Below are 19,669 nucleotides of genomic sequence, written 5' to 3' on the forward strand. Positions count from 1 at the left end.
TTTGGCTCCACAATAAAAAGGACAGAGTGTGTTTGCCAGAAAAGGGAGAGGCATTTGGCTAGTAAGAAAAATACTAGAGAGCTGGTTGTGTATCTATATATGAATCTTGTCCTTCTGGCTGAGATTGAAAGACACATAGCAGCTAAACCATCTTCCTTAATTATAGCTTAAATACAGTAAGCTAAAATTCCTGTTTACCACAGCACTGTGGAAAGTATCATTCATAACTTCAAAATTTAATACCTCTGAGAAAGGTATATTCTTTCCATAGAGAACTATATCCACTTTTCTGTGTTATAATCTGTCACTGTTGCCAAAGACATTTTCTAGGAACCTCTTCTAGATTTAGAGCAATGTAAATGGTATTTTTAAGTGACATCTTTAGGATAAAGTAAATCCAATGCATTTAAATAAAGTGGCATTAGCCTTTATTTCTTTATGCTACAGGAAGACTTCATAGTTTAATTAATCCTTATCATTGAAATTATAACAAATCTAATTGCTGTAGCTTTGAATTCATTCCTGAAGCAGAGGAAAGTTTGTAATAGTTTTTATCTCTGTGGATTTATAAATGTCTCAAGCTATCAGTATGCATTATAGCTTCACTGCTGTAATTTCTTACTAAAAGATGGTCTGAGTTTTGTTGAAGATACTTGTAGTGGTAAAAGCATTAAGAGAATTTTTGTGTATTTGAGTAAGGTTGGATTTTACATCGATACTAGCAGTGAGACTAGAGCATCAGTTGCACATTAGTTCATTGTTCACCAACAATCTATATCTTCACCTCCATCTCTACTGCATGCAATATACTCCACAACATACTTTTTTTTTTTTTTTTTTGGTTTCATGTGAACTAGAGGGGGACTTTAGAGCTGGAGAGCATCTGGGACTGCTTAAGCTGTGGCAAGGAAGCAAAAGACAAGTGCTAATAAGAGGTGAAGACTGAAACGTCCTTACACCCAACCATAAATCTGTGCCTACTATGACTGTTAAAGTCAATGGGAACATTGTATGTGGTGGCCTTTTGGGGGTAAGACTGCAATATAAACATCCCCTCCCTCCCAATAACAGTGAATTATCTTTGAAAGAAACACTTTGCTTATTTGCATTTGGTCTGCATTGCATCTGACTGTCCTTTCAAAGGATATTTAGTTGATTTTTCTGTGCTTGTAAGGTTCCTGTGAAGCAGGTAACAAGTTGAGCGACTATGCGGATAAAATTCAGACTGCTGTACTGTAAGAAGTATCTTACAAGGACTGTTTTTAGCGAAATAGGGAAGAAGATCTTATGGGTTAATTCCTCTTCAGAGATTTAATGCTGCTTATCTATCATAGTCTAATTTCAGTATTTAAATTAATTGGACTTAGGTCAGTGATGTCCCCTGTTATGTTGGCCTAACCTAGCTTGATGGCTGAAATGTTGTAGCAGTAACACCAAGTTAGACATCAGTGAAACACATACATTACTAGTACAGGAATACAGGACCAACATATAGAGAAATTATGTGGCTGTCATGAGAGGTAGCAAAGGTACTTAGTTATCATCGTTCTTTATCCAGCAGATCTTGAATAAGAGTTCTGTAGTTGAAAACAGATGTCTTGTTGATGAGCAATGTACATGATCTCTGATACCCATTCCACCAGCGTCACTCATTCTTTCCACAACATATGTTGACCATTCCTCTCCTTTCCTTGTAAACAGTATTAAACCATGACTGAAGCGATGGCTTTTAACCAATTGCAACTAATAGCAAATTTAGTAATTTGTCTTGCAGATGCAATGTATTTCTGTTCAGTCATGAAATTCCTTTTGTTTCTTCACACTGGATCTGACTTAAATTTTACAGAATCTTATAAATGAAAAGAGGAGAGAGGGTGAGAAAGGAAAGGGGGGGGGGGGAAGAACAGCTGGGCTTAGTCAGACTTGGAAAAATGTGAGTATGTTAATCACCTCTAACCTTAACACTTAACCTGTGTCCATAGTACAGAAAAAAAATGATGTTAACTTAGACTGACTAACCAAGGTGAGCTAAATTGGGGAAAACTAAACCAATGAGGACAGTACAAAAACTTAGGAAATATCTTAAGTTCGTTAAAATCTTAGGTTCATCCGCAAACAGTTCATAGGCTCTGTTTGTTTTTGTTCTTCAATAAATTTACATGGTAGGTACCACCTATTATTGTAAGTGGCAGTTCGTGATGGGCAAATCCCTATAGTCTGAGTACACATTTTTTCATCACTTTACGTTTTTGTTTCTTGTTTTTACTTGTTCACTGTTTTTAGATAAAATAAAGTTTTGTGATAAAAAAATCTCATGTTTGCACACTGTTAACACTTCAAAAATATCTGCTGTTTTCAAAGCCTACCTGTAAAAGATGCAAATGCGCAAGTCCTTATGCTCAGTTAGGTACAATCTTTATGTATGTATCCTTTGTATATATCCTTATAGATAAAGATAAAACATGTTCACTTACAGGGTTGAATGCATAGTAGGTTGGTACCCCAACAGTAGCTGAAATTCACACCTTGTTGTCCCCTATTTATACAGCAGGTTTTGTTCTAGTCTACACATGCATGTCCTTTAAAAGCTTGATATTAAGGAAACAGGAATGTTATCTGGGAGACATTAAATGATGCACCTGCAGAACATAATAGTTTAATGCTTGTTGGTGTCTTAGAAGCTAAGAGTGGCTTAGTTGTGTGTCAGTATTCCAGAATTGTACTGGTTAAGTGTGTTCTTCCTCTTAACACCTTTTCTATCATCTGAAAAAGCTTAACTACCAAATATAGGAACAATCCTACTTAGAGGAACCTTTAGTTTTATTAAGTTGCTGTATATTTCCTCATATTGCTAACTTTGGTGTCTGTCTAGAGATGCGGAAGAGCAAAGATACAGCTTTACTTAATTAGAATACTGTCTCAGCCTCCACCAATTTGTGGTCCAGGGACTTTGTGTGCAAGGGATGGAATTGCTGTCTTTATAACAGCTAGAGTTTTCTTCTAAAGAATTACTTTTAGAATCCAGGAGATACTGCTGTCAAAATACTAGGTGCTTGTGTTTGTTTTGAACCTGCTAGCTAATGTTTTCTTGCTATGAAACTTTCCTAGTTCTTCTGTTAGCCTGAGAGATGTTGGGGATTCCACTTGGAATAATACAATAGCATGATTATATTCTAAAATGTATTCCCTGTGTGTTTCTTTTGATAATAACTCTTAAAGGTCTATCTGATTTTTGAGCACTGACATGGTGTTTTCATAAAAGAGTTTATTCTAAACAAAAAATTGCAGAAGTTGACAATCACAAAAAATCAAATCTGAGTATTAACCATCAGCTCAAAAATTGTACTTTTAAATAAAAAAATCAAGATTGTTCTGTTGTCTGGGCATCATTTTACATTGTCAACATTGAATCTCATTGCCATGTTATGAGCCAGTCATTGAAATCAGTATGAATTTCTACAGTTAAACCCCATTTCTGCTACCTTGACTAAATTTACATAATCAGCAAAATATTTGCCCCTTTTCTTAGTTCTTTAAATGAATTAAAGGCTAGCAGTCCTTTGACAATCACCCTCCAACGAGAAAACTCACTTGTTCACTGTGACTGCTTTCTACCTTTTTTACTATTTCTTCATCCATATAGAGATATTGATACCAAAATCTATTGATACCTTAACTCTTCATTGTTTTCCTTTTATGTGAACTTATTTGGGTAATTCAAGTGCTAGAGATTAAAACAAAAACAAACAGCAATTACTAGCAGGGAAAGAAAACGCTTCATTTCTTCCCCAAAAAGCCATTAAGACTTCCATTACCCCGGAATCCAGGGAAGTCTGATCTCCAATCAGAGATGCATGCACATCTTGTAGTATCCTCAGTAGGTCTGAGGATTTTTCTTCTCCTACAAAAGGATTTTAAGAAGTGTATGTTTCTGCATAGTGAGGTGATAGCACAAACCCTTTGAGTCATAGTGTCAGTATTCCTCTTCATGAGAAGTTGCCCAGCATTCTTTAACAAGGAAAATTGCCAGAACAGATCTACAAGTTGTTCGTTTAGTTTTCTGGCCTTTCTTTTATCAGCAGCTTTATCAAATGCTCTGGAGGAATTGTATATTACATACAGTACATAATATACATGCACTTCATACACACATATGCATGCCCAAATAAATGGAAAGCTTAATGGAGCGTTTTTACTTCAGTGCTAGGCAGCTGCTGCTCTTTCCTGCTCTAATGCAAGTGTGAATAATACAAATGTTTCTAATCTTTTTAATATCTTTTGCCAAACACCAAGCATTTCAGGTTGCTTTGTGAAAGAAAAGAGTAAAATCCTTTGGCTGAAACACAAGTCAAAGCAAATATATTTAGTAGATTCTTAAATGAAATTGAATGGGAAGAACAGCAAGCATAGTTACTCTTTGGTGTTTAGCTCTATCTTAGCGTAAATGGGAGTTAGGGTGTTTTTTCCCCCATTTGTTCCTTATGTTTGTCCTTTGTTTTGCACATTGTATTAATTGTTAGTATTCCTGGAAAAGGAGTGGAATGTACAGAATTTGGATTCCATCACCGGAAAAACTGGAGGTCAAGGCAGTCATTCAAAGCTTTGAAGATATGTGTTTTTCTGTGGATATGGGAGGAAAAAAAAAAAGTAAATCCGTAAAGAACTTATGAATCTGTTACAAAAAAAAAAAGCAAAAACAAGAAAAAAAAAAAATCCAGCTAGTTACCAATAGCCAAAGGAACAGATTTTCACATGATGCTTGCAACAGATCCTCAATCCACGTTCCCTTTGAAAGAGCATGCAATCAAAAGCAGTTTACTTTCAAGGCTTCTGGAGTAACCAACGTTGTCTTTTTCTTCTCTATTTCCACATATTCCCATTTCTGAGTTTCAATTTCTGAATTTTAGAGGCAAGGAAAAACACAAAAATAATTCACAAACTTTTGAGAAATTAAATTGTTTTTGTCACTGTCACAAATGCTACATCTCAGCAAGAACATTTCTAATACAAGAAGGTCTGTTCAGGAAATGTGCAAGGGGGCTCCAAAACTCAGCTAGTTCTGGAATGACAAAAAATTAGAGGGTCTGTGACTTAAAACACTGAAAATAGTGAGAATGTCTTAAGGTTGAAGGCTCAAATATATATATCTTTCATGGAATTTAGCACTGTATATTTATATTTATAGATGATTATACTTACGGTAATTGGGTAGATGAGTTTGCAATATGAAATAAGTATGAAAATCTGGCAGTGTTACATATGAAAAGCAGGTTAGCATAGCAACACATGGACATGTGGTAGTGCAAGCTGTATTTCATTATCTCATTATTACTGACAATAGACTGAAATAGAACTTCCCTAGTTTGGGATTTATGGACATGCACCTAGGAAGCATTCTTCACTGCCTTTTGCCTCTGTCAGCTCAGCTGTAGGATAAGCATCCCATATCAGGAACAGCAAGCCCATGCTCTACTGACTGACTTGTCCTCTAATAAAAGATAACTAGTACACTTATCTAGTTTTATCTCTGTAATCTTCAAATTGTCAGCATGCCCATGTTCTAATATAGCCAGAAAGCATATTGCATATTTATGTGGGACCTGGTATGACTTCAGTATGTAATAAGTTAGCTTTTGTTGGTGATAATGAATAGAAGTTATGTGGACAGCACAAGAACTAAGATATGTTAAAATACAAGTCAGTGGTAAACACTCGTGTACACTTCTGGTTTTGCTCTGCTTTCCTTCTTTTCCTTCTGTCAGAACAATTTGCCATAGATACAAAGGTGATTCCATGTGGGTCCTACAGCCCCAGTCTGTACTGGCAGTTTTCACACATACAGCAATGTTTGACTAATAATTCTAATTTATAAACCATCAACAATCCTAAAAACAGATTAGCCAGCTAGGACTTTTTGTGACAAATACCATGGCACTTTTCCACACCGAACCACATAAAAGGACTCTGGGTCAGAAAAATGCATTCATTTAGGATCAAGTCTTGCAGAAGTCCCATGATTGCCAATGGAACAAGAATAACAACCCTGTTGCCAGACTTTTTCTAGGCAGTGGGTGGCCATGGATATAGCGCTGTCCCTTCCCCCACCAACAGTCTCTGCCTTACAAGTTGATTTCTGTTGAAGTCCAGCAACTGCAGTCTCAGGATAGCTAAATATCAGCCTGCACTTACCTTCCTGGCTTGACTCTGGCAGCAAAGGTAACCATGATGGTTAACTTCACTCCTAGTATGGCACAAGACGGGGGGGAAAGCCTTAACAACTTTCTTTGGAGATGTATGCTGAGGTCTGTGACTAAGCACACTGGGAGCTCTACGCCACTTCTGTCACCTCCCTGATGCTGCAAAGATGTGTTCTCTGTTCTCAAGTTTGAGTAATTCATGTGAGCTAAAAGTTACACTGACTTACTCAGTGAGCCAGAGCTCTTATTCTTCTCATTCATAAGAACCATGAGAAGAGAACTCACAGTTTCTGTGAGCTGAGGCTGATGGGTCTCTCCTTCTTGAGCGCAGACCCAGGCTCAATGGAGGGGAGCTACTTAAAAACTATTGAGGGAGCCATGAATGACTGAATAAATGAACTTATGCAGTGAGATTAGTAAAAAAACAGGTAAGGCAAGGCCAAGACTTGGGAAACATTTTGATTGACTGTGGAAACAAGTGAGGATTTTAGCTGTTTCAGATACTTGGAGGAAAGAGTCTGAGAAGTGCAGCTCTTGGCTGTCTGCAAGTTAACTGCAGTGGCTTCACAGCTGAAGTGTATGTTCCCCTAATCAGAATGCTATTTTTCAATTGAACAGAGCTTTCTAAACAAGCAGGCATTCTTAGGGAAAAAAAAAAAAACAAAAAAAAAACGACTGAATAATTGAAACAGAAGCATAATTTTGGAAGATGATGAAAGTTAAGAAAATGGGAAGGGACCAGAGGCATAAAATACTATATTTGCCAGGTCCAATATTTACTTCCTCTATTTCCAGAGCTATACGATGGGTGGATGAAGGTAAATGAGCCTTGTTTATAGTAGGTTTATGTAAACACAGAAGAGCTTTTCCAGGACCTACACATATTCAACAAATATGCAATCTGCTGAGAATTATTACAGTGAAAATGTCAAAAGCTTCCATTAGATCAGCAAAATAAAAACCCTTGGTTCCTCAAACCCAGCCACATAGCCCCAGCTCATATGCTAATACCTTTACCCTCTGCTGAGACCCACATCCACAGAACTGTGGGATGAGTCGAGTAGTATGTCTTGAATATCAGCACCTTTAGATGTTTTCATATGAGGTGTGAAATTTAGGGCCCATTTTCACGTCTTTTGAAGCTAACTTCTATCTTTCACGGGCATATTCATAAGCTACACGCTGCAGTTCAGTTATGACTCTTCAGTCAAACGAATTCAGGCTTTTGCTAAATGAGTTGGCCCCATCCATTCTTTCTGTGCTTGCTGTGTTGTGCCAGCACCGGCATTTGTACCATCATGACACAGATTTCCCTGCCTGGGTACAGACAGCACGAAACTCATTTCAGCAGAAATCTAACACGTTGTGGAGTTGTTGCACAGCTGCATCTCAAAATCCAACATGTGACTTTCTTTCTTCACTGGTACCAGCCTTTTTATGAATGCACTAAATGAAAAAATTACATTTGTTTAAACAAATGCAGTTCAGACTTAACAAATAAATACTGCAGGCAATGAAGACCATATCTTCATTGGCACGTACTGACACTTTGTATGGTTGGATTGCACAAAAGTAGCAGAAAGTAATTAGATTTTCCCCATGGCAAAGTCCCCATGCAGACATAGTTCTCAGTTGTTGCTGGCATTTCATCCTCTCTCCTACGTATGTGTGAGAGTAACCTTGGGTTGGGTGCAGGCATGGCACTGCTAAAGTGAAACCACGTTATGCTCCAGTTATGTTCAGATGACATTTGCTCTTGGCTAGCAGAAGGGAGAGGATGAGAAAGGGCAAAAAGCCCATGGGAAGAAGCTGTAGAAGCCTGCAAGACCCTCCCCCGAGTTCTGTGTCCCAGATCTACAGCCTGACTCACAAAGCTTCACACAGCCCCTTCATAGTCTTCCCTGCTGAGCTGAACTGTCTTCCCTGTTGTCTTTGATCATAAGTAGTACGTTAATTTGTATACTGTAGTGTTCTTATTTTGTGTCTTGCTGATACAAGGATGTATATAATGTGGATGATATACACATGTGCTCTCACGTTCTTTTCAGAAGGTTGTAGAGAAGTCTAGGAGATGCAATATTTAGCTGTAATTTTACATCTCCTCGGGTGCAGTGGAAAATGTGACTTTCATGCTTTCCTGTATGTTTACAGCTTCATAAAAAACACACAGATCTGAATATGGTATTTTAAACAAAGTAGTGAAAATATGTAGCATACAGTGTCCAGTTGTTTTTACTTCTTTCAAGGGTAAGATTTCTTCTGCCTGCCTAATTTTTAACTTTGCTTAGCTTTAAAAATTCTTTAGGTTGTGTACCTCAAAGTAAAAGCACTTCAAAGTTAGATGAAACGTAGGTGAAGAAAGCAAGCATGAAAAAATGCTTTGTGGTATTGCTACTTAATGCAGGTTTCAGGGCTTTGAGTTTCAATAGACTTTTTACCAAAGTTTCAATCTGTGACAAGTTTAATGTCCAAAATTTTATGAAATCTTTTGACAGAGCAATCTTTGTGTTGATATTTAAAATGGGCAGAACTTTCAGTGTTCCAAGAAGACTTTCAGTTAGGTGGTGCTGTTTGATTATAGTCCATCTCTGTAATTGCAGTAGTATGTTTATTACGTTTTAGCACTTCAGTGCTTTTATAAAATTAATCATTGAAAAAAAAAAAAAAAAAAAAAAACCCTCTGCTTCATATTTCAGATGTTATTTGTATCAAGCACTATATAAATAGCCGATAGAGTATGTAAGTTTGACAGTTGTTAAATTCAGCTGATAAAAATTTTTAGGTAAATTTGCATCTTCTAGAGGTTAAAAGAAATCTAAGGATTGCTGAGCATTTCTGAGCCTGTTGAAAGCATGAGGACTTGGGGGGCTTTTGTCATAGCGTCACTCAGAAACTGAAAGTCTGAATGTATTAAAAGATGGTGTGGTCTCTTTCTCAAAAAATGCAATTGGTGTTCTTGAACGTTCTGCTTCAGTGAACCCTTCACACACCACACATGGAAACAGTAAAGAAGCACTGTTTCTTCCTTGAAATGGGCCATGCTGTTTCATTTGAAGCAACATGTGTTTCTGCTGGGTGTTCTGTGGTTCTGTCTCAACAACATTACTCAGAGCTCAAATACAGCAGGTATCAGCCAAGGAACTCTCAAGTATCAGAGGCACGAATAAATCATATTTTCAAGAGGCAACATCCCTTTCAGATAGATACATAGTTATACATCTGAGGCAGATGGGGCTTGAAAGAAATAGTATAATCTCACTCTTAGAAAAACTGAGATGCCAAAGGACTTCCAGTAACAACTTAAATCAAAGTCACAGGAGAGGGCAAGGCCTCCGTCTGTGCTGCTGAGGATCGTGAAACCAATCCTGTTCCTCGTGTCTGTACCACTGGTGACCTCTAGTGCCCAACGAAGAGAAAAGGTATTCAGAGTTTCTGCAAAGCATTTCTTTCTGAGAATATGGAATACTGTAACTTCCACTTCATCGATGCTGAAATTCTGATATCGGTTTTCATTTTGCAGCATCTAAAGTGCAATGTATTTATATAGAAACATCGTGTATTTAATTGATTTTAAGCTTTGTTAGCAGCAAGGAAATATTCCATTAGATTTTCTACTACAAACAGTAAGTTACATTTGTTTAGTTTTCTTAATTTATTTTGCTTTCTTGGATTATTGACAGGAATATATTCAGAGGGGGAGCAAAAATATTTATGCTAATTGTAAAAATATAGAAAATTATTGTAAAAGTGAATACGACATTTTAGTACAAAGTTTGCCAAGCCACAGTGAAGTTTATGTCAGAAAGCTACTTGCTATGTAAGAGTATTAATATTTGGATAATCTGTTTCAGGCTTTTGTTGCTACTTCACTGTCTGAAAAGGAATCAAACCTACATTAGAAACATCATGCTTCCGCCAGTGCAGACTGCAGTGCAGAGGCTCGAGATGACCTTCAAGCTACAAATGAGACTCAAGTAGGTAATGTTTTTTTTTAACCAGTTGGAATTTAGCCAGGAAAATAGGGCACCTCAGGACTCACTCATTTAAATACTAGTCCACAGTGGTTCAGAGCTTGAGGTTTTAGTTGTTATAGCATCTCTTCTGATATAGCACAATGTGGCGTGAGATCAGATTGTTGTTTCCTACAGGGAAACATAAAGATAGGAAGATGTATCTCAAATATTTTCTTCACAACAATGTTGTTGAATGGAGATCAAAATGTAAGGCAATTCTGAACTTCCCAGCTATCCTGTCCACTATGTGAGCTATGGACATCTCAAAAGTCCAGGCAATCCATGTCACTTAAGGAAAGGGTCTCAGCAGATCTCACTTCTAAAGGATGTATGGATGTCTCTCTTGAAGCGAATCTCTTTACTTCACTCAGACTAAGTAATGAGAAATTTTCTTTGGCTTATGTTAACTTGGTGATGTGTAAATGAGAGGTAATCTGCGTTGAACTGTCTTAACAGAAGTATGTTAAACTATGCTCTTAGGGGAGTTGCATTAGAAAATGATAAATGAGTTAATAACTGAACGTATGCATTAATACATTATGGTCATGTATTCTATTTAAAAAACAAACAACAACAACAAAAAAAAAAACACAAGATAAAGTACAGAAATCATGCATATAGCAGGGCTGAAAATCTCAGATTTCTCCTTCCAAGACTGCACTAACCAATATCAAGAAAAGTTTTGCTCTCCCATGCAGTCCGTCACTCTTAAACACTTTGCTACAGTGTAATTCAGTTTTAAAAGGACACTGAGGACATTGACATTGTGGACTCTCAGTCTTCTCATATTCATAAAGTATTTGAGTCTATGAGTGCTCTGAAATGTATTCTGTTGCAGAAGGTGGGCATTTGTCCTCTTCTCTGATTGCATTTTAAAGGAGAAGGACCTAGAGATGGATTCATAATTGAAGATCCTATATGAATGAAAACATCTTCTTGCAGCACTATGTAGGAAAGTTCAGGGTTGCAGGCAGTCAGCATAATCAACATTTCCTATGAGATGGTAGCAAGCAGGCCTTCATCTCACTCATCGCCACACAGACATTTGCAGAATTCTGATGTTTTCTCCAGAGAGCAGATGTTTAAAACTCTTAGCTGTTTCAATTGTTTGTTGATCTGTCCTGGGATGGCCAGTGGCCTAGGGTCAGAAAACTTTAGCATTATAGGTATTGAGCATCTCTTGAGTAAAAGCATGCATGTGTTTGTGTGTGAGAGAGAAACGGTGTGTAGGAAAGTGTGTACAAAAGTTAGTCTTCTTGGTAATATGAACCATACCAAGTCTGTTTACACACAGAGAGATATAAATGCAGTCTTAAAACCTGCATGTTGGGTGCCAAGGCCAAATATATGACTTCCTAGTTTGATGGCTGCGGGCAGTGAATGTAAGGCACTTGGCTACAACCCTGTAAGTTTTTGGCAGGTTACGTAATAAATTAACAGGACAGTGAATTACAGTAGCTTGAAACACACAAAGTCTTACAAAACTTTTTTTTATTTTACTAAAGGCACAGGACTCAGAACTCAAGCAGCACACGTTTGGAAGCAATAGAGTAGTGCAATATACTGGAGGTGAATACTGTTTCACGTGTCACAGAAAGGGAAGCGCATTGTGTTTGTCGATCCCTTTGCTTCTGAGGGCTTGTTCAGGAAGTGTGGTCTTTGCTTGCAACAATTGTTAGCTGTCTTACAAATCTACATACTGCAGTCTTTCCACCCAGGCTTACATGCCCATCATGACAATTCAGAAGTGGTGAGTATAACTAAGCCTTAAGCCCTATCTTCTGGTTGGTGCAAAGGAAAATATTATAAGGCCCAAAAATGCAAACATTTTAGCTTCAAATTTGACATTTTACTGGAAATTAAATGTGTTTTATTTCTTAAACTAAGTATATATTCATCTGGATCTGAAGGTTGCGAATTTATTTTGAGAGCTAAAACGTTGTTATAAATTAATAAGTTATTACACAGAAAAACAGTATTCAGGTAGTAAATGTGGTGGGGAGCATTGTTCAAGTACCTGGAGGCTGCTGGGTACCAGTTGTGATAATAGCAGCCTCTTCTGAGGATTAAGAGAAGTTATTTCCTACTTTAAGTTTTTGTTAATGACAGTCTAAACCTGAATGAGAGAAAAAAAATCACAATACTCATTATCAGTGTGAATATAGATGATCTTGTAATTCTGAGACATTTTTGTGCATTTTCAATTGGAATCCAGTTTCCTTCCAAATGCAATTTGATATTAAGTGCGAGTAAAAATGAAGCATGTTAGGACATAGGAAACAAATCAGTCACCATTCTCAGCCAGAAAAATTCTCAATCAGAAAAATTAGGAGGTATCCAATTACACGAATTAACAAGGTAAAATAACATTAAGATTTTGGTTAAAATTTCCTCTTCCTAATTTAAATCATAATTCAAATTTGTAATTTAAATCAGACTTGTCAGTTATGCATGTGGTAAACTACTGGTTAGCAGAAACATAATGTGAAGGAGAATTGTTGCTCTGCTCCTCTGTGGCTTACAGCAATAAAGATCCAGTGCTGATCTCTGAACACTGGACTGAACACAAACGAGGGGTATTGTTTCAGGCAGTCTCTGCCATCTTTTATTCTTCTGAATAACTGAGTGTATCTGAAAATTTGAAATAACAGCTCTCAGGCCATCTCAGAACTGTGCAGGCTCACTAAATTTCATTTTTATTATTGTAATTCGATTTAAACAAGTGAGAATAACAGATCAGGCACAGTGGAATGAATAAATTCAATTACAAATAGGTTAAATTTAACAATGTTGCAGTCATAAAAAAATGAAATGCTTTACTCTGTAAACGTTCCTATTAAACATCTGTGAAATCTTAGCTTAAAAATAGTGCAGCAGCCTCAATGGAAAATCCTTGAGAGTGATGACAGCTCAGATTTCACATGTATTTATAATCCTACATTTAGTTTATTTTCTCAGGATTTCTGAATTTGACAGAGACTGATATCTGAAAATAACTGACATGCTAGATGTCAGCTTCTCCTTAAAATGTGTGGTCAGTAGATCAAGGGAACTGAAACACAAGGGGCTCAGTGTTATTCTCTGTTACAAAATACAGTGAGGATGAAGGATTTTACAGTTCCTGAATGAAATGTTCACGTGTGGAAAAAAAAAAAAAAACCAACCTGATAGTCTCTCACTTCAGTAACTTCTATATAGTGCTAATTTCAAACTACTACCTGCAGTCTGTGAGTGAAGAACTATACCACTGTAAAACAAGCATAGAAGCACAAAAATGAGGGTAGTATGAGGCTTCTGCTACAGAAGGCAAACTTTCTGTTTTAGGTGCTAGTTTTTCCACCAGACTTGTGAAAGATTCTTCTTAAGAAAAGTAGGATCATTTTGTGGAGTGACTTTGGAGGAATTAATTCAATATACATCTCAATCTTCTATGTTTCTGTTGGTGTTATGGGGCCTCCATAGTTTTGACAGGCAGGAGAAACAGTACAGACCTAAATAAAACTGAAAATGTTTTGAGATAGAAATTTTGCATTACACTCATCTGCAGTTTCTAGTATAAAGATGACTATTTCTTTAAATTGAACAGAATTTAATGTCCTTGTTATATACATCTAGGACAGTGAGTTAATGTAAAATGCCAACATGTTATTTTCCATTCAAACAGCAAGGATAATAAAACAAAATATGAATAGAAGACAGCCATGATATCTATTTGCTGTCCACGATACTCAAACTTCTTATGTGGTGTCAGTAGTTACACCAAGGAAAGCAGGAAGAGAAATGAGCTACTTATACCCACTTGAGACAGTGTGCTTCCCTCTCCAGTCCCACCCTTCTTTCTCCCATTGTCCTCCTTTGGTCTGGCACAGAAAGACAATCAGCAGTAGTACCAATAACAGCGTTAACACTCTTGCTAAGACAGATTGAGAACCAGAAATCGGCCTCAAAATGGGGGTCTTAAAGGGCTGATAGCAGACATCTGGTTCAACAGCTGAGGGTCAATTGAACGTGCACCTAAAGACAAAGTATGACTATAAGTCAACCATCGTACCCTGTGAATAATTCCTTGTGACCCTACAGGAAGGCCTCTTCAACCTTCAGAAAGAAACTGTGACCAAGTCTGGGATTAGGACTCAATCAAGTTGCACCTAGGCTCCTTGCCTCTGTGATTTAAGGTGTTTAGAGAGCAAGGGATTCCATTCTGAACCTTGTGAGTCAATGGTGGGATCTCCTGCATGTGCATCACAGAATCACAGAATGGCCAGGGTTGGAAGGGACTTCAAGGATCATGAATCTCCAACCCCCCTGCCACATGCAGGGCCACCAACCTTCTCGTTTAATGCTAGACCAGGCTGCCCAGGGCCCCATCCAATCTGGCCTTGAACACTTCCATGGACAGGGTATCCGCAGCCTCTCTGGGCAGCCTGTTCCAGCACCTCACCGCTCTCTCTGTAAAGAATTTCCCCCTCCACACTTGGACGCAGTACTCCAGATGGGGCCTCACAAGAGCAGAATAGAGGGGAACAATCACCTTCCTGTCCCTGCTGGCCACCCCTCTTTTGATGGAGCCCAGGAAACCATTTGCTTTCTGAGTTGCAAGGGCACACTGCTGGCTCATGTTAAGTTTTTCATCCTTCTTTCTCCACAGGGCTGCTCTCAAGGACCTCTCCTTCCAGTCTGTAGGGATGCCTGGGATTCCTCCGGCCCAAGTGCAAAACTGCACTTTGCCATGTTGAACCTCATCAGGTTCACCCGGGCCCACCTTTCTAGCCTCTCGAGGTCCCTCTGAATGGCATCCCGTCCTTCAACCGTGTCAACCACACCACTCAGCTTGGTGTCGTCAGCAAACTTGCTGAGGGTGCACTCAATTCCGTCGTCGATGTCATTGATAAAGATGTTAAAGAGCACCGGTCCCAAGACAGACCCCTGGGGGACGCCGCTCGTTACCGGCCTCCACCTGGACATGGAGCCATTGATGACCACCCTCTGTCTGCGGCCTTTCAACCAGTTTCTTATCCATCGAGTGGTCTACCCATCAAATCCACATCCCTCCAGTTTGGAGATAAGGATGTGGTGGGAGACCATGTCAAAGGCCTTGCTCAAGTCCAGGTAAATGACATCGGTCACCTTTCCCTTGTCCACCGATGCCGTCATTCCATCATAAAAGGCCACCAGATTGGTCAAGCATGACCTTCCTCTGGTGAAGCCGTGCTGGCTGTCACAGATCACATGCCCTTTCCTCATGTGATCAAGCATGTCATCCAGGAGGATCTGTTCCATGATCTTCCCAGGCACAGAGGTGAGACTCACTGGCTGTAGTTCTGGGGTCCTCCTTGCTCCCTTTCTCGTAAATGGGAGTGACGTGACCCTTCCTCCAGTCATCCGGGACCACACCTGACAGCCATGACTTTTCAAATATGATGGACAGCGGCTCGGCAACCACCTCAGCCAGCTCCTTCAGAACCCTGGGATGCATGCCATCTGGCCCCACAGACTTGTACACATTCAATCTCATGAGACTGTCTCAGATCTGCTCTGTCCTCACAGCGGGGGGGGATTTACCACCCCGGTCCCCACCCAGAGGTGTAGGGATGCAGGGCTCAGGGACGTGAGAAGTACTGGAATCCTGGCCGCCAGTGAAGACCGAGGCAAAGAACTCATTCAGTACCTCAGCCTTCTCTTCGTCTGTTGAAGCCAGTTCTCCTTTTACATTTACTAAAGGAGATACACTTGCTTTGGCCTGTCTCTTCTGGCCAATGTACCTATAGAAAGTCTTCCTATTATTTTTCACATCCCTCGCCATGTTCAGTTCCGCCTGCACCTTGGCTTTCCTGATCCCACATCTGCAAGTCCAGACGGCATCCCTGTATTCTTCCCAGGTGACACGCCCTTGTTTCCAGAGCTTGTACGCACCTTTCTTTGCCCTCAGCACACCCAGCAGGTCCTTACTGAGCCACGCCGGCTTCCTCCCTCCTCTGCCCGCTTTCTTAATTATCAAGAACAGTTAATATTTTACAGCATATACAAATCAGCTTCTTTATGCATAAATGTTGAGACAAGTTTTCTGTCCAGTTCAGCTAATGTTAAATGAGTAAGATGATGTTAAATGAATAATGATAGGGTAATAGGCTATAAAAAGATAAAGGGCAACTTTTATAATAGTAAAATATTGTTCTTCACTTTTTATTCCACTTACGTGATGGTGCTGATACCTTTCAAATGCTGGGCAGTCACTAATACAACTGCACTGATGTTAATGACTGATAGTTTATTCTGAGGCAGGGTTGGTAAATGCTAGCATTAAATCAACCACTGCAGATAACAGTGTCTTATTGATGTTTCATGTATTAATGGGAAGTGTTTTTAAGTGCACTGATTTCAGTTGTCCTTTCCATTACTTTAACTCAGTTATACATTTGCCTAGCAGCATGCATTCACCTGAACCTTATGGTATTGAGACTTGGCTGTCTGTGGCACTTTTTAAAATAAGAAGGCCAGATTCACCTTTTGGCATCTGCTCTTCAGCAGTCAACAATCAATAACGATTTTATTGACATTCTGGTATGGATTTCCTGGTGGGAAATAATACAAATAATCCAAATAACACATCCTGAGAACTTTAAAAACGCTAACTGTGTGGCTACCTAGCATCAGGATGACTGTGCCTGACTTTTTGCATCCCCACGTCCACAACAACTCGTGTATGTCTGTAATGAAATGGCACGCTCTGGGAGTGCAGTTTTCTAGGTGGACAAAAACATAATGTGTTTTTTTTTCTCTCTGAAATTTATCAGAACTAAACTGTTTTCAAAATTATTTAAAAATCAAAACATTCTAACACAAATTTATTATTTTTTTCCCCCCAATAAATTCAAGTTAGAAGCCAAGAAAACAAATGTGAAAAGTTAGGAGAAGAGCTGAAACTGAAAGGACATGCATCTGTCACATTACATCTAATTGGTTGCTGTAAATTAAAAGGGGAAGCAAAATAGCCTCCGTCTGGCCATCTGGCTGACACTGTTAGCAACTGAGCCTTCCGAGCCACTGTGTAAGAGGAGGTAGTTAGAAAATGTACATAGATGCACTATATATTCCTTTTTCCCTCTTTTGAAACGCAGTGTTTAATATAGTTGTCTTTTAAACTCTTCATCTCTGTAAAGAGATCACAGTGGCTCTTGCATATACGCTGCTTTGCCTACAGTCCTTCCTTTTGAAAGTGTTCATGTGACAGGCAGTAATTCAGGAAAGGTCATGAGGTAACAGGAACCAGAACCCACTGATAAGTCAGGTGGCTTAGATGAGGGATATGTAAATGTGATTTTTTTTGTATCATTTGAAAAGGGATATTGTCAGCACTGAGAGGATTTTGTCAGGGAATAATGGATTTTAGAGTTTTACACTTTAAAACTGGGGGAAATGGAAACACTTTTGATACAGTGCTGATCTTTATGGCTTCCAGAGCTCCTCTATGGTCAAAGGGAAGCTTTCTGTTATGTTTAGGTGCAAGCATGCATCCTACACATTTTTTTGTAGGTGTATTCAGTGTCTGTGGGCAGGAAAAGTAGGCAAAATGGGCAACTTGTAGACAAGTAAATGAGAGAGTCAGACTTTGGGCAAAAGAGGCCAGTCTCCATCAGGATTCCTCTGAACTGATGGACAGGCTTTGGCATTCCAGAAATTAACAACACGTTAATGAGGCTTTCTCTAAATTGCCTCTTTCCATTGGTTGTACAGGATTGTTACTTCTCCAGTTGTTAGAATCTGCATGGAAGCTTTTCTTAGTGCACACAGGAAATGCATGGAGATATCTATTTCTTACTTCAGTAAAGATAGGCAAAGGTATTACTAGAAGAGACAGTAAACGTAATTTAATTAGAGATACTCTTGGAAGAAAGTTTGAAAAAGTCTGTTACGCAGTATTTTGAGGGCAGTCTTTGAAAGAAAAAGGATGCATAATAAGAGTGGTTCTTGTAATTAGCAACAGACTTGGAAAACTCTGCCCCAGCATTTCTTAATGAGAAGGTCTGCTATGACCTGATAAAGAAATGTTCGGAAGAAAAGATAAGGCTGTGTACACTGAAAAAATAACATAGTTCATGTAACATCATGTTGTCTTGAGAAGCAAATGTTTAGCCAAATGCACGTTACCCTTGTTACTTTGCTTGGATTTGGTGCTACTCGAGGCAGTCTTACAGAAAGACTGTAAAAGTTGTGCGGTTATATTTGTGGTTAATATTTTGGTGATACAGCAAACTTCTGAATAAAAGTTAAACTGACCACAATTATGAAAATGGATTTTTTGTTTGCACCCGTGCTCTCAGAGATAACCTAGCTAAGAAGGCTACTCTAGAATCAGAACTCAGTTGGATTGCAGACCTTAATATGGCAGTTGGCCGCATGAAGGTATTTTTCAGCGTTGGACAACTAGTATGGCAGTCTCCATGCAGAGACATTTTTAAATCGTGTACTTTAGTTCCAGTTTGTGACTGAAAAGAGACGTACTCGAGGAGTAGTTATGGAAGGCATAATACTGTTTCTTTTAAGGATCCCAAGTAATTAGGTATGTGAGGAATCATTTAAACTTTTACAAACTGGTAGTGGTTTTCCTTTAAATACTTTCTTAATTATGCACTGAATATTTAGGAATATAGTATGAACTGTGACTAGCGCAGAAGAATGCGGTTGTCTTTTCTGATCAATTTGCATTTCACTTCTGTGTGAAAGGAATTTCACTTCCATCTGTGAAAGGATGTCGTTTCCATGCTGTCAAAGTGCTTTAAGATCTTCACAAAGGTGTGACATGATAATAGCCTCACCACAACTGAAGCATTTTTCTAACTGTGCGGTTCAAAACTTGTTTTTGTATGTGAATAGAGGTTGTCATTTGCTGGCTTTGTGATTTTTATACTCTTTGCATATTTCACTTTGTTGTAAGTAAATTCTTCTTAGTACATCCAGTTTCTGAAGTTACACAGCCAACGTGGCATCTAAGCCCTACTAATTACAGCTGGTTTTCAAAACAGTCCGACTCAGCCAATACGCAGCTCAGGAAATGATAAATGCAGCTGAATTAGTCCTTTGACGTCTCTTGCCTTGGGGGTAACAACCAAAGTTTCTTTGCTGTGAGGACTGTGACGTGGAGCTTCTCCAAGTTTGTCTTCTGTCTTTTTTGTACTGTAACAGGTACAAAACAAAGAAATGACGATATGTAAGACCATACTTACATTCATCCTGCTGCTTACAGGTGAGTAAAAATTTCTTTTTTCCTTTTTTTTTTTCTCAGCTTTACTTTCTCTTCAGTATTTTCAATTTCTTTTTGAAGATACTCCCGTGTTTTTTCTATCTGGTAACTAATATGACTCAATCTTTAAATCATTATAGACTCATTTAAGGTGTTTCTCTAGGCATTATTACATTTTCCCACATGAAAGATTACCATAGGTACATCTTTGTTGGTAA

The 19,669-nt window shown here is 38.6% G+C and overlaps 1 protein-coding gene across 4 annotated transcripts in view; it reads left to right on the forward strand.

The window, feature by feature from the left end:
- Positions 1 to 19,669, forward strand: part of LOC149918044 (uncharacterized) — a 29,844-nt gene that overhangs the window by 1,703 nt on the left and 8,472 nt on the right. For 2 of the 4 annotated variants that reach the window (XM_090138603.1, XM_090138606.1), the window contains exons 2-3: positions 10,049 to 10,171; positions 19,234 to 19,454. In XM_090138603.1, the coding sequence (XP_089994729.1) occupies positions 19,409 to 19,454 (46 nt within the window). In that variant the 5' untranslated portion in view covers positions 10,049 to 10,171; positions 19,234 to 19,408. Of the gene's footprint in view, positions 1 to 10,048; positions 10,176 to 19,233; positions 19,455 to 19,669 lie in introns of all 4 variants that reach the window. The other 2 variants (XM_090138605.1, XM_090138604.1) reach the window with 2 other exon arrangements.

The sequence above is a fragment of the Phasianus colchicus genome, chromosome 4 (assembly GCF_987193195.1).
Source record: "Phasianus colchicus chromosome 4, bPhaCol1.hap1.1, whole genome shotgun sequence".
Classification (NCBI taxonomy): Eukaryota; Metazoa; Chordata; class Aves; order Galliformes; family Phasianidae; genus Phasianus; species Phasianus colchicus.